Source organism: Pseudopodoces humilis, chromosome 2 (assembly GCF_049639895.1).
Source record: "Pseudopodoces humilis isolate 2021_Gansu_Grassland_sample_001 chromosome 2, ASM4963989v1, whole genome shotgun sequence".
In the NCBI taxonomy this organism is placed as follows: Eukaryota; Metazoa; Chordata; class Aves; order Passeriformes; family Paridae; genus Pseudopodoces; species Pseudopodoces humilis.
The window spans coordinates 37,374,715-37,390,026 of record NC_142201.1 but is presented as its reverse complement, the minus strand read 5'-3'; the positions used below and the strand labels follow the sequence as shown (position 1 = coordinate 37,390,026).

The 15,312-nt window shown below is 38.4% G+C and overlaps 1 protein-coding gene across 2 annotated transcripts in view; it reads right to left on the bottom strand.

The window, feature by feature from the left end:
• Positions 1–15,312, bottom strand: part of FGF14 (fibroblast growth factor 14) — a 377,538-nt gene that overhangs the window by 204,602 nt on the left and 157,624 nt on the right. Inside the window, exon 1 of one of the 2 annotated variants that reach the window (XM_005516473.2) lies at positions 13,557–13,778. The exons of the other annotated variant lie outside the window; for it this stretch is intronic. Within the exon in view, the coding sequence (XP_005516530.1) occupies positions 13,557–13,632 (76 nt within the window). The 5' untranslated portion in view covers positions 13,633–13,778. Of the gene's footprint in view, positions 1–13,556; positions 13,779–15,312 lie in introns of those variants that run through there. 2 annotated transcript variants of the gene reach the window in all.

Below are 15,312 nucleotides of genomic sequence, written 5' to 3'. Positions count from 1 at the left end.
ATACCAAATCTAGTGAAATTTCCATTGAGGAAAAGAAGTGGTGTTTTACAAATTCTGCAGTTTCATTAACATTATTTAATATTATTTCTCTTACTGCTTATATATTGTCTTATTAGTGCAATAGTGAAAAAATACTCAAATTTACTCTCTAAAAATATGCTTTATATTCACACAGTTTCAGGTTTGTTTTTGTTTTTTTTTAGAATTATGTGCCAATTGTTTGGGAGAAAAAGTATAAAAAGGTCACAGTTTGCTGTTCACGTTTTGTGCAATGACAGTTATTAGGTTTTACTTGAGAACAGCGGTGTTCCTGTATACCTTTTGTTTCCAAAAACAAATCACTGAGGGAATGAATTCCTGTAGCCAAATGCTACTTCAACAGTGGTAGTTGTCCAGTAGCTTACCAATAATGCTGTATTAGCATGGACCATTAAAGGAACTAAAGCTGCAATCCTGGGATACCAGATCATCCCCCAGTCAACTGGATCTGGGAATTGGAGATATAGCTTGCCCTACTGGAAGTGAGACCTCCTCCAACCTTTTATAAAGGATGTTTGGTTTAGAAAAGTGGTTGGACAAAGGGAGTTTTGATGAGCATTGTGTTGAGAAACAATCAGTGTGCACAGGAAAAGGGAACAAGCGCTTCTCTCTCTCAGATTTGGCTGAAGAGAGAATTTAGCTATTCCACAGGACACCAGAGAAGGGAGTACCATCTGTGCTTAATGGTGCAGCATCTTCTCTTCATAAAGAGATTCAATATTACCCATCATAACTGGGGAAGAAAGGAAGAGATGTGAGAGTCTGTTCAAGAGAGTATCAGATATGTCTGATGTGTATATGATAAGATGTCTTTCTAAAAGCTGTTAATGTATTAAGTGGCACTGAAATGAAAAAGGCTGAAAACATTACACACAGGAGAAATAACAGGGAGAGGAAAGTATCTTTTAAATTACAGGTACTGGTAAACCAAATGGCTCATGGAAGCTGTATTTCACCAGCACAGCTAGCACAGTTGCGACAGCCAAGACACAACCAGTTAAAACCAGCTCTTCTTAATTTAACATATATCAAATAATGCAGCAGAGAGGGAGACACAATTCTGTCTAAAGCCACACAGCTTCATTCCCAGAGCAAATAAGTCATTGCTGCAGCAAAAAAAAAATATGATCTCACCCCATGCTTCATTCAGTGTGTTTTGACAAATTACTGAAAAACTCCAATTCTCCAGAACCACATCTATTAAAGAATATTTATAGGCTCCCTCTACATGCAGATCCCCTCCATTTTATTAAAAAAGACATGTCTCCAAGAATGACTAATTGGAAAGGGTAATACAGGCATCCTTATTGGTAATTACAGTTGCAGCAGAGTGCCATCCTCATGGCTTGCATCTTCCTCCACGGCTCCAGGAATCACAAAAGAGACACTGACACTGAAGAAAGCTACCATGGGACAATTACCATTTTATCTCAAATTCCATTGTATTATCCAGGGGACCGATGACTAACTTTGTTGTGGAAGTAAAAGCTGAAATGAGATGCTGGAAGGTTGAATGGGATGTAGGTAGACCTGGGTGTGGGTTCTTCCCATTAGAAGCTGAGGAAGGCTCTGAGTCCACATAGTGCAGTAAAAGGCTACCAAACAAGTTCTAAAATCCCCACGAGGAAAATACCATTACAACTTCTTAGCACATGATACTTCCACAGTTTGTTCTTGTATTTATCTAAGGCAACAACTTGTTGACCAATGACAGACTTTCCAAATTAAAACTAAAGCTAAAACTTACCTCAGTTTGTTACAAAAAATGCAGTCTTTGGTATGTATTTAGTTTACCTTTGTGTGTTAGGATTACATGAAAACAGACAGATGAACCTTCAATTATATGAAACACTTGAGTATGTTTCTTTATGCTTTAAGGTATGCACCTCCTATTAAACTTGGTTTAATGCTGTGCTATTACACAAAGGATACAAATTTTAAAAAGGGACATTATACTGCTACTGCAACTTCATATTTCACATCTGATTTCAGCTAAGAAGAATTTCCAAGGGAAAAAAAAACCAAAACTTCATGATAAAGATTCAACAAACAACCATATTTTTTGTGTATTAGTCATAACAATTCAACAGAGGAAGCAGGTCTCTGCAAGTTTCCTGCCTCCGAAGAGCTTGAAATTTGATTTTTTTCACCATATCATCTCAAGAGAATATAAGCCTATTGTAAACCAAATCAAAGAAAATAAAAGATGAACTGAAGGCCAAAAAATTTGCTAGCAAAGGGATGCTATAAACATTGTATGTTTAAGAATACAATGAAACCAGAATGCATGCTGCTTGCTTAGAGACAAGGTAGAAGGATGATAAATGCCTGTACCAAGGGCTGACAGGAGTAGCAGCACATGCAAAAGCAGCCAGCAACTATTCCTGCAGCAGCATCTCCTGACAGGAACACACAGGTGGTAAAGCTCTTTCAGATGATTTTCTATGGAATAGATTCTCCATTCTGTTTATTGCACATATCACCTCTCTGGCTGGCACAAAATGTTAACAGATATCTGTACACAAAGCATTTCAAAGTTACAGTCTCTTTCTTGATTGTTACCTGTCCATGAATGCTTACAGGGGTGGTGGGGGAATCTTGTAATTAAGTCTATTCAGACTGAAGGAAAGCTCCAAAGGTAGTATACCTTTATTTAGCTTTTCAGTTTGCGTTATAATACATTATCACAAGTGAAACCGTGTGACACGGGTCACTTCAGATATTGGACACGGCTGGGCATTTTAACAGCTTTTACAAATAATGCTTTTGAGATCCAGTAGAACAACAATATTTCTACAACTAACAAGAATAAAAATAATTTTTAAAAAGCCAATAAGATCCCAGCAACTTTTTAAATGTAAATTTAACCTGACAGCGATCTCATAGAAAGGTTGGTAATTTCCGAGTTTCCTACAAAGACCCAAACAGAAACAAAACCATACTAGAGTAGAGTAGAAGCACTGATTCATGGGCAAGCAAGGACAGCTCTCAAACATTTAAAAAATTATTTTGTACACACACAAATGCATTTCATCTGTGTGAGAACTTGAGCAAAGAAACTTAATGCATAATAAATTATAACATTTTTAAAATTAGAACTGCTTATTCACCTTAAAGGTTTGATTACTGACAAAAGTATTTCTAAAAAGAAAAGAAAAAAAAATCCAAATTATTTCTAATAGACAAATGATAGAACAAGATGGTTCATTAATTCAAACAAGTTAAATTCCTTAATGTAAGAGCATCAATATATCAGACAGATCTTACAAACTTATCAAGCTAATATATGTCTACTTTTGATCCACCATAAGCATTTAGTTAATTTTTTTCTTGCCACAGCCTCATCTTACAAAGATTTATAGCTCTTTAATTTTTACGCTGCAATGTACTCCCAGATCTCAGTGGAACTATTCATGTCCTCAAATGTAGAGAATACACATACATCTTTTGCAAGAGTAGGGCCCAATTCTCAGACCAAGCTCTAGATTCAAGTCAATAATATTTAAGCAGAGGAAAAGACTGCCAATTGCCTATATCATTCATTCAGTTACCAGAATGTATGCTAAGGAGGAAAGAAGGAAAACCCCCTCCCCAATTAGCAGAGCATGTAGGCAAACCATTCAAGTGAAGATATGTTCTAGGTAAAGACTGACAAGTTTCAAGTCTGTGGAAAAGTTAAAAATTAATATGCAAAAGAATTGCTGCATATTTTAAGGTAATTCATACTTTCACCTCAACATCTGAAAATACAGACTTTGTTCTGTTGCTATTTTTTTTTTCCTTTTGTAGTTTTAAGCACATTATTAATTTTATGGAAATGCGATGAAACGTTAAAGGAAAACGTTACGGTAAAGTGGGGAAATGAGAAGACCTGCATCTCAGAGAAGCAAAATCCTGAGCTAGGAATAAAGAAAAAGGCTTTATTGTTCTTCCATGCCTAAATTCACTTTCAATTCATTCCAATAACTTAGATTTTAGGCATCTATGCTGGATTACAGTTCTTGATTCAGACACGTGACTTTGGGTTTCTATATCCCTTTGTAATAATTCAAGAGCTGGTCAGTGTCAGTATCTAGTCAGTGTCTCGTGTCTCCAATGGGGAGAGAAGGAGCTCATGAGCAACCATCAGCTCTGCCCATCTGAACAGCGGCCTCTGCTCCACCAGGCATATTTACTGCTTTTTCACTCACTAACAGGTGCCCAGGCATTTCCTCCTGTTGGCATCTTCTTGAATGTCTCCATTTGGACATGAACCACACCCCTCACTAGTGTCAGTATTTCAGGGCTTCCCGTACCTCCCTAGATGTGATGTCCATATAACTGACGTCACTATGGGGTCATTTGTCCACCATAGGTAAAATCTCCTCACCCATGCCCTACCCTTCCCTTTCACTGGTTTTACAGCTGTACACATATGGCTGGGATATTTTAATTTCTCAGATCCAAAAGTAGTGTTTCAATCCACAAAACTAATAGACATTGAGGATCAAATTCCTCCAGAATGGATATAAAAAACTGATGGAAGCCAATGGTTTTGCTGCTTAGGCATGGGAACACACTGTAGACAGAAGGGGGAGATCTGTTTTCTCTACAGAGAAAATACAGCTTACACTGTCATTAAATCATAGAATTGTAGATCAGCTTGGGTTGGAAGGGGCCTTAAAGATTATCTATTTCCACCACCCCTGCCATGAGCAGGAGCAGTCTTCACTAGACCAGATTGCTCAAAGATTCATCCAACCCAGGTGAAGCACCTCATGCTTGGTCTTGTTAAACCCCAGGAGATTTCATGGGCCCTCTTCTTGAGCTTGTCCACGTCCCTCTGGATGACATCCTGTCCTTCAGGTGTGTCAACAGCACCACTCAGCTTGGTGACATCTCCAAATGTGCTGAGGGTACACTTAACACCCTTGCCTATGTCATTAATGAAGGCATTGAACACTGGTCCCAATTCAGACCTCTGTGGGTCTGCCTTCTGGATACAACTGTCCGACCAATTCCTTATCCACCCAACAGTCCACCCATCAAATCCATCTCTCTCCAGTTTAGAGAAGGATGTTGTGGGGGACAGTGTCAAAGGTTTTACAGAAGTCCAGATAAATGACATCTGTAGCTCTTCCCTTGTCCACTGATGTAGTCACTCCATCACAGAAGGCCACTGGGTTGGTCAGGCAGGACTTGCCCTTGTGAAGTGCTGGCTGTCTCAAATCACCTCTCTGTCCTCCATGTGCCTTAGCACAGTGTCTAGGAAGGATCTGTTCCATGATCTTTCCAGCCAGAGAGGTTGAGGCTGAAAGGTTGATAGCTCCCTGGGTCCTCCTTGCAACCCTTTTTAAAGGTAGGTATAAAGTTTCCCTTTTTCCAGTCATCTTAGACTTTACCTGACTGGGTGAGTTAGATCAATCTCTACTTAATAATGGTTTTTATTTGCTAGCTTTAATATAATTGCTATGATAAAATTGCTTTGATAAAGTGCCCTATACTACAATATACAATATACTATACACTACAAGTAGTTTCAGCTTTTATACTGACTGGTAAATAATTCTGATTGAGATATTTTGTCTAATCATTTGTCATAATAAATAATTCATTTCATATAAAAATATCTGATCTACCATCTTTAATCCTGCAGGACAAGGTTCCTCAAACCATTGACAGTCTGTGGCTGATTGGACCCAGGCTCCTTTCTCAGAAGCAGTTTAGAACACAAAGGGGTCCTTTCTGCACCTCATGGTTCAACAACAGGGCTTCTCTAACTTTGTCTGAAGATCCCACTCCTACCCATGACAAAGGCCAGGAATACCTTTTCATGACTTGTCAGTGAATTTTTGGGAAGGATGTTCACCACAGTTTGGAATGATCAGGTCCTGCTTCCATTTATTGAAATCTGAGCAGATAAAAGTTCAAGGAGACACTGCTGCACCATGACTTTAGCTGTACTGAACATCACATCTCACAATCTGTCTTCATCTCCACATGTGTATTTGAAAAGAGGGACTTTGCAATAAACTATGAAAGAAAAAAGGGCACACATCATAAAACTGGATGGGTGTGGACAGACCCTGCAGCTAAGCCATCTTAGACCTTTATGGTGTGCCACCTAAACCAGAGCAAGCCCCCTTCAAAGAGAAAAATGGTTAAAAGCAAGCAGTATCTGAACATCTGCAGCCATCAATGCCAGAGGCATATTTCAACAGTCTAAAAGCCTGCACTTCTGGCAAAGATATGAATTTGTGGTGTGACCGTCTAAAGAGGAAGCTGAAACTAAGGAAATATTTTTGATGTTCCAGAGTTAGAAAGAATTTTTCAGGTCTTTCAAAGTCTTCAGAATTTATTATCACTTACTGGTTAATAAACTAGCAGTTATATAAATGACCAGCCAGTGAAGTAGATAAATTGGAATATATTTAGCAAAGATGAAGTTACACCTATCCTCTGTACATAGTTTCTGAAGTTTAAGCTAGAGGTAAAGTCCTGGGTCTACTGAATTCACAGAAATGTTATAACTGATCCCTGTAGTGCAAGATTTCACCAGCTGGTCTCTTTGTTCAGACAGGTATTGAATTCTTGACTTTGAACTCAGGATTTTCCATACTGGCTTAAGAGTGTTTCCAATGCATGTGAAAAACCTGAAAAGCAGGGATATCCACTATGTCCACTGCAAGCATCCAAAGCAAAGTTAATTACAGCAGTGCAAGTACATAATTTTCAGAAATACTGGTAGTTATATCCCTTTCCAATCTTGAAAAAACAAAAAATGCATACCATTGGTAGAGTTAGAGCACATTCCTGCATCCTGAAAACTGCTTCCAACCATGGAAATTATTTTTTTTTGTTCTTATAATCCTTATCAGTTTATAAATGCAACATCTCTACAACTGCCATAGTCAAAAGGTAGAAAACCCATTTTGCAGTAATGCAAACAGTAGATTCTGCCATTTGAACTCTCATATACAGGAAGAATTTATTTAAAGAAAAAGGACAGACTGATATTATGGATTTACACATAAGCAATTTGTGATTTCTTAAGAGTACGAGTAGATCTAATGTCAACAGTAGTTGAATATTAATGTAGTTTTTTTATTGCATTTTCCAAGAATAATTATAATAAACTAACACTAACTGTAAAAAAATCATCTTCGTGACTTTCACCTGGCACATTAGTGCTGCTTAGTTGGCAGGCAGTAATTTGTTAATCCAAGGTGGTCAAATTATTGTGATTTATGTGACTGTACTCTTTTCATGTAACCACTGTTGAATATCAATTACTTCATACCTGATACTTAAGTTTAGACTTGGGACAAGCCATCTCTCCCACATGGAACAAATGTGGCCCAAAATGCCTGGATAACTTAATGACTTTCCTGAAGCCTGAATCTCTTATTTGGGGCAAATCACCATATCAAGCAATTTTTATGAAGCACTGTTTGCAAATGTAAGGTGCTTTGAAACTGACCGTGATAAGTGCCTCTAGCATACTGAAATTACAGATCTGACAAAGATCTTTCATAAGTCTTCATAAACGTACTCTGCCTTATCTCAGCTTAGATAAAAGTGGCAACTACCTGGACAAACAGGAATTTGTTGGATGCTTTTTACTATATCCTTGAAAAATCACTGTCAGTGCAAGGATTGCCTCCTCTACGTGGATGAAGATCCATGTAGACTTTGCTACTTTAGCAAATTACAAGAATTAGGAATAGTAAAAGCAGAGCTGAGTTCAGGACTTCAAGTCTTAGATACTTTAGTGAGACTTTCCACAGATTGAGAGGAACTGATTACAATATGCAAAATATCTAGTTTGGGCTACAAATAGTCCTACTTAATAACAATATTTCCTCTCTTTGACTTTTCAGCAAGTCAGAAGCTCTTACTTTTTAGGCCATGTTTCCATCGCTGGCAGTATGCAAACACTAAGATTCCCTAAGTTACACCAAAACTGCAGTGCTGGCTCAGAAAAAATCCCAGTGTTCCTCACATGCCCACCTCTCCTTGGCCCAGCCAGGTTCCCCGGGGAAGAATGAGAGGTTTGGCAGGAGAAGAGGGAAAAAAAAGGTAGGCATCCTCCATGCAACCCAAGGTGCTGCCTGGGTGTAGATGGGAAGCACCCCTCGGAGATCTGATGTACCTCAGTCCAAACAACAGATGGTCCATAACTCCTGATGAATGCATACATTTAAACACATAGTCTCTGTAAAACTCCACACTGAGGGCATAGGTTCAGAAGTGACAAGGTTACAGAACTGAGCCCTAAGGACAGCTCAGTGCTGTTGTCATTATTGCTGTCTGTGTTGCAGTGGCAGTATTGACAGCGATCAGATCGGATCCCCTGCGCTGCACTGCGTGTGGATACACAAGATGGCAGTTTTCCACCCAGGAAGGTTTTGTGTTCTAAATTTAAATGAGATCTCATTTATAAATAGCAGCAGAACAATGTTGTTAAATAGTCTCCTTTGCCAGCGTCATGATGATTCCAAATTGCATCAATGGAAGCAGAGAAAATTAACAGCTTTGCCTTAATCCTTTGTATGTTGTGTTGGGGAACTTGTCAATATGACTCCATTCCCAGCACTTCTATTCCTGTAATTTGAAGTAAAGAAACCCTCACAAAATAGAACATCTGCAAAGACAAACTATCTAAACCAGAAATGGCAAGAGAATTAAGACAAAATGTTGAAAGTTGATGGCACTGCCCATGGCAACTGCTGAAATAGACCATGCTTCTTGAAAAAAAAAAACAAAAAAATACCCAAGAAAACTAAAAATCACACAAGGAAAAAGTAAGAATTATCTTCCTTATTTTGTAGTGGAAGTCCCCTACAACTGAATAATGATTCCTTTTCTTTAACAGTTGGATACAGCATGCCATACAGCTTTGTTTCAGTGTGCTGCTTACCAGAAAGTGTTGGTCTCCCTTATATTAGTGAAGGTTACAAAGGGATAGCTAAATGCTATGTAAATAACAAACCACAGAACATTTTATTAGATGTCTGCTCAAAAGTTCATTGGAGGCACCCAGGAAATCTACAAAGACAGCATTCAGAATGGTAGAAGTTACTAAATGCACCGCTAGGAGCAGCATCAACAGCAATGCAGGAAAACAACTAAAAAGAGAACAGGTCTGATGTACTGCACTACCCTAGTTTCACATGACTCTTATACCAGCAATTTTCCCAGGAATTGGTCCAATTCCATTTTGCTGGACAGAGTTAGAGCGGCTTTAGGCAGAATAACAGACCAATGAATCAAATTTTCTACCAACTCCCATTATAGATTTCTCCCTGTCTGAAACCAGGAGGAAATATGAGATATCTTCAAAAATAACCGCAGAGATACCTCCACAGTGATTGTACATTAAGAAAGGGGAACAAAATGCTTACTGAGGCAAAAAAAAAAAAAAAACTGGAAAAAAATTTCTTTGCTTACCAGAGTTGTGACATGTAGTAGAGATTTGAGGAGATAAAGCATTTCCTTGCAAAGTAACTACATGTATATATTCTGAGAGCCTGACTGCTCAGATGCAGAGGTGGACACTGCTGCAGTCTCCAGGAAGCAGAGCTGCACTATATATTAAAATTATAAAGGGACCCAAACCCAATCCAATGTGCCATGCAGGTTGTAAGCTGCCATAGACTCAGGCTTGCTGGGAAGGCTAAAGCACAGACACAGGACCAGGTTGTTGCCCACCCAGGCTGCTGTCCTCATTGTCAACAGCATTTTAGAAGGCACCTTGGAAAGGCGTTTGTATTTGTATAACAAGAATTTGTATTCTTGTTCCCATGTTTTGTTTTTTTTCTTTCCCTTTAATTAAGTTTGCTACAAATAGTATGTGTCTAGATATGAGAGAAGAATATATAATAGTTTGTTTTTAGCCACTACCAGTAAAAATTCTTATTTCTAAAGCATATTGGTGAAAGTAAGTAAAGGCAAATATCAGAGCATAAAGAAAAATCATATATTGGAAGCTTTGTAGGGAAATTTATGAGTTGAAATCAAAGCCAAAGGAAAAAATATGCTGAAAGATGCAAAGCTATGATGACTTCACATTCAAAGCAAGAGGACTTCTGATAATGGAGAATAGGAGTGAGACTCAAAAAAAGGAGTTTGAATATTATCAGCCATATGGCTAAATTTATTAGGGTTAATAAAATGGTATAAATGTGAATATTAAATAAAAGACCCTAGAACAGAGAAGAAAGATTGGAGGAAGAGTCAGAATAATTAAATAAGGCAAACTTTAATAAAAGGAAAATACTGTGGGTGGGGGTTCAGGGAAATTAATTCTAGAATTTGGGTGAATGAAATGTGGTACTTAAAGTAGGTGACCTTTTCAGGGGTCTGGTTGGGGTGCCATCCACCTGCCAAGCCTGAAAAAAAAAATCACAGCTAAACTCTTGGTTTCAGCTATACACATACTGAACATAGTCTTTGAGGTTTTAGGTGTTTTGGGGTTTTCTGATGTTAAGCCTTAAGCAGAGTGGAATCAAACATTCCTTCCTGCAAACTAAGCTGCCCTTTCTTTTTTCAGTTTCTTGTTTTGGGCTTCTGTTTGCCCAGAAACATATTATGCATCATTATCTAGAGAACCTATAGAATGAGGGCAATAGCTAGATCCCTTGAAATTGAAATACAGTTAAATTGTTATTGCAGTTTGGGAGGAGTGTGCATGGTAGAAAGGGCTTGATGGAAAATGAACACTGTCGGAGTTTCTCTCTGTAATCAGAATTAATTCTTACGTCTACAGTTAAGTACACTCAAGCAGTTTCTTGAATTTATCTTTAGTTTTATGAGGTGAACCCCAGGAATCTGTGGGTATCACATAAAAGCCCTGATGGACCAATAACCTTTGCAGTCGATGCGAGGAAACATTGAGGCTCTTTGCCAATGCAAAAGAAGAATCAAACTAAGTAAAAAACGAAACCAAGTAAAATTTAAAGAGATAAAGTGTGAGATTTAAGGTTATTAAAAAGAAATAAAATCAAATGAGCTGTTAGAAGAGTTCAAATTACAGTGCTTCTATTAAGCCAATGATGGCAGCATACTAAATGAAGAGAAGGGCATTTAATGAATGTACAGCAGAATATTTTACAAAATGCTAGTATATATTCTTGCTGTAAGAGAATATTCCAACTGTAAAATAAAACAAAACGAAATTTTTGTGGGGACAGAATCATTGGCTATCACAGCCAAGAAACATATACCCTTGTTTTCCATAAGGAAAGGTGGGCATTTTATGGTTCCACAATGAAAATGCTATCTGAAATTCACACACTTCTGATAATGACTGCCAGTATTCTGCCTTTTTTACATGTTTTTTTGGGGGGGGTGGAGTTGGTGGGTTTTTTTTTGTTTTTGTTTGTTTGGTTTTGTTTTCTTTTGTTTTTTTAAGGAATAATCTGGCAAATTTTAACAGCAAGTTTCAGTTTTCAGGACAAAGTCTCTGCTGGCACCCTTTGAATCATTAGTTTTTTAGGCAGATGAGTAACTAAATGATACCTTTTGTTTTCAGAATGTTATCCAAAATTAAACAGGACTACAAGATGCAAACTAATCCAGGCTTGACTTCTCAGTGTCAATACTCATTTGTGTGCCATGTTTAAAATGCATTGTTGGAAAGAAAGTGAAACAGACTTCAGGCATGTTGCTAGATACATGTGTGATTATGCATATGATAAATCCCCCCCAAAATTCAAAGCCACCTTCAAATAAAAATCATAAAAGCAAACTACATGTGAATCTCATCCCACAAAAAGACAGAAAAGAAATGAAAAAAGTAACAAAAACTCTCCTAGTTCTTGTGACATCTTTGTGCCCATTCACAAGGCGCCTTTTAACTTTGTAATATTAACCTCCATAAGGAAACCTCAGAAGGAAAAGGCATTCTGTTTTGAGCAGCAGGGATATAAAGGCAAGGAGCACAGGGAATTCATAAGCAATTAGCTATATTGACCTTCCCTATCTCTAGTCTTTCTCTTCTCTCTCAAAAGAAAGAAAGAGATTCTAGGTTAACAGCTTCTCCACTGGCAGTACTATATTATTACTGATCCTAAGAACTTTAAATGTCCACCCTCACAGATTAGCCTGTATTAAACAGTTAAAGAGTAAACCATACTAATTTCCATACTAATAGGTGTGACTTTTTGATTACCATTTTCATCAACAAAATATTTTCTAATATTTTTTTAAAAAAATCTGTAGCTGGTTAAGATGACCAAGTTACCTGATTTGTAGCAATTTCTCTATTACTTTGGAATTCCCAAATCAAATTGTGTTAACTGGTGAACTAACCACCATAAATCAGAATGCTCTGGTAAACTGAGAGATACACTGCAGTTTTTTCCACCCATAAATACCAGTAAGACATCTGGGGTCCTACAAAACAAACCTGCAAGGAATAATCTCTGGTGAGTTACACCCAATATTTTAGTTACAAGTGGGAATAGGTTGTGGAATAACCTCGGGCTTCCAGAATTGCACATGTGTCAACAGTAGGAAAATGGCAGAGAGAGAAAATCAGTCTGGCTGATCAAAGCATGTGTAAAATACAAGGCAAATTCAGTGTATATTCCTTGTCAAAACTGGAAGCAGTATAGCACAAAATACTGTCTTAATAATTTTAGGTCTATTAGGAACAGCTGAAAACTAGCACATTACAGAGGATATTTGCAAAGAGTAAGCCAAAGATAATTGTGATGGCAAGTAATAAAAAACTGAAACTGCTTCCATACATGGGAAATTGGGTTCAATTCACTAATTCCAAAGGTTTGATCAATCTTGATAAAAGTGAATGGAAAACTGCACACAGACAAGATAAAGAACACAATGAAATTTACTTTTGTGTAACAATGCTCATGAGCAGGCCCCCTGTAGAGCTGGTTACAGGACTAACAAACAATAGACAGCCCCCCCTCCAGATTCGTTAAAGCCTCACAACAGAACTTAAAACTTTCTTCTTACTTCAGAGCCATTTTACTTGTAGTTTCCATCCCAAGCTCTTCCCTGCTTAAGAAAGAATTAATGAAACTGCAAAGTGGTTTTAATGTCTTGACAGATTTGTTAATAATCAAAAGTTTTAAATGAGGAATGCAATTACAGTTCTCATGATGCAGCTAAAAGAGCCTACAAACCACTTCAGTTCCACTTAATTTTTACTGCAAGTGGACAATGTCCAGCACAGGAAATCCTGGTTACTGCTGCTGACCGCGACTATTTACGCTGCAAAACACAGCTGCTATGGACTCTTGGGATATTAAAGGATAAGGGGAACTAAATGCTTTGAGATATGAGTAGGTTGGAAAGTTGCTGAAAAACTAAGGCCACCTTACAAAACAACATTTCACCAATACATAGCTGTGTACACATAACTACATGAAAACTGAATTGTGCTAGAAGACCATCTTGATTAGACCACATAAAGAGTGTTTTCCTATGAAACAGAATTATATAAAGAGCAATATGAAGGTCAAATAGTACATAGAAACCACAATGAGCACCATATGGAAGAGTTCACCTACCATTTGAGAGTCCAGTTGAAAATTGTTTCTTCTTCAATCGTCTCCTCCCTGAGGCTTTGTGCATATTGAAACACATGAACGTAACCCCCAAAAATGCTTAGCACAACACAAATGTTAGCAATTTTTATGTTTCTTTCAATTTTGTTTAGTAAAAGAAGTTAAAAATCAGTCCTGTTCTTATTCATCCACTCTGCACCATATGAGTCCTGCAAACACCATGTATTTCATGCCACAGGTTGGTAGAGAATGTGGAGAACTCAACAACCAAGGCTATAAGAACAAGAATGTGGGAGCCTGAGTGGAGCAGAAATAGAAGTTGTATCACTGTCACACACAGCGGACAAGAACACTCAAATACCAAGTTGGTAAAAAGGTCATAACCCATGTCATGTATGCCAAAGCAGGACTGTGAAGGTCTTTTCAAATCCAGCAGCCAGTTCAGCCATGGTTTAGAAGGAGACCATGGCTTCTATGGTAGAAGAACAGGCAGTACATTTATATCCTCGTGCCTACACATGTAAGGCTTTTGAGAGTCTTTTAAGTAAAGCTGTGTAAGTTTATGAGTGGAGGGAAGAGTGGATTGTTTATGGGAAGGGAGGAGTTAACAGGGAGGGTGGCCTGGGCTGGAGGAATGTTGGGCAGCTAGTGAGAGCAATGTGAAGATAAGAGCAGGGCATTAGGGGAGGAAAAAAATGCTGTGGGGATCACGCTGGGGAGTACAAGGCTGGGGAGTGTACCTCAGCTGCAGAAGGGCTAAAGCCTGCTGCTGCTAGGAGAGGATGGTGAGGGTGCTAGGAAAGATTGAAGAAAGAAGTTTCAGATATCACGGTGTGAGGAGAAAAAAGAAAACTGAGTTAGCTAAGGTAACTGTTACAAGTGGTGCTGGAGAAAACAGAGAGGATAGGAGACAGGAGGGTGGGGATCACAACTCTTTCAGGAAGATAAGTGAGAAGCTTACAGAGAAGTGACAGGTAAAATGGGTAAAGCAGCACAAACCACAGGACAGCTAGCAAAGCAGGGTCTTGATTACTGACACAGAGGGGTTTGGAATGATCCCTGTCTACCTGGTACTGCTCCTTGTGAAAACAAATCACCCCCAGTGGACCAATGCAGATGAAAATCACCTGCCTGAAACAGCCTGTGCAGCCACAAAATGCTTCATGTGCAACCCAAAAGAAGCACCAGCCACGGCAAATGAACTGTGCATACCGGCAGAACTGAGATGTGTTAAGGCCCCTGGAAATGGTGTCTGCGGGGCCTTTTTTGAAAGAACAAAAGCCATATGGTCCAGAGTCACATGCTAAAAGAAACTATTGTCTGTGGTTATTAGATGGGTGCCAGAGGGAGATGCAGTCCAATTTGGATGAGCTACCATTCAAAACTGCAGTGCTGGAGGATCCACTCATCCCTTGCAGATGAGGATGGGTCCTTTGAACCCTGGTAACATAAACAGTCTGGATTCAGAAGGGCAGATTAGCAGGTCTGGGAATACTCCCCAGGACAGACCAAGGAACCTAGTAAAAAGGAGAAGGCAAATATGTACAAAAGTAAAAGATACAAGCAGTTTTAATGCTTGTATCTTTAATAGATACAAGCATTTTAAATAAATGCTATTAAATATATGCTATGATATTAAATCTTTAATAGAGGCCCTGAAGATCTACAAGCAAGTGTAAAGTAAAGACAAGATGGACCCCTGCAGTTTTATATATGGGGTTTGACTGCAGGATAGCACAGAGGGGTTTTTGTATCTTTA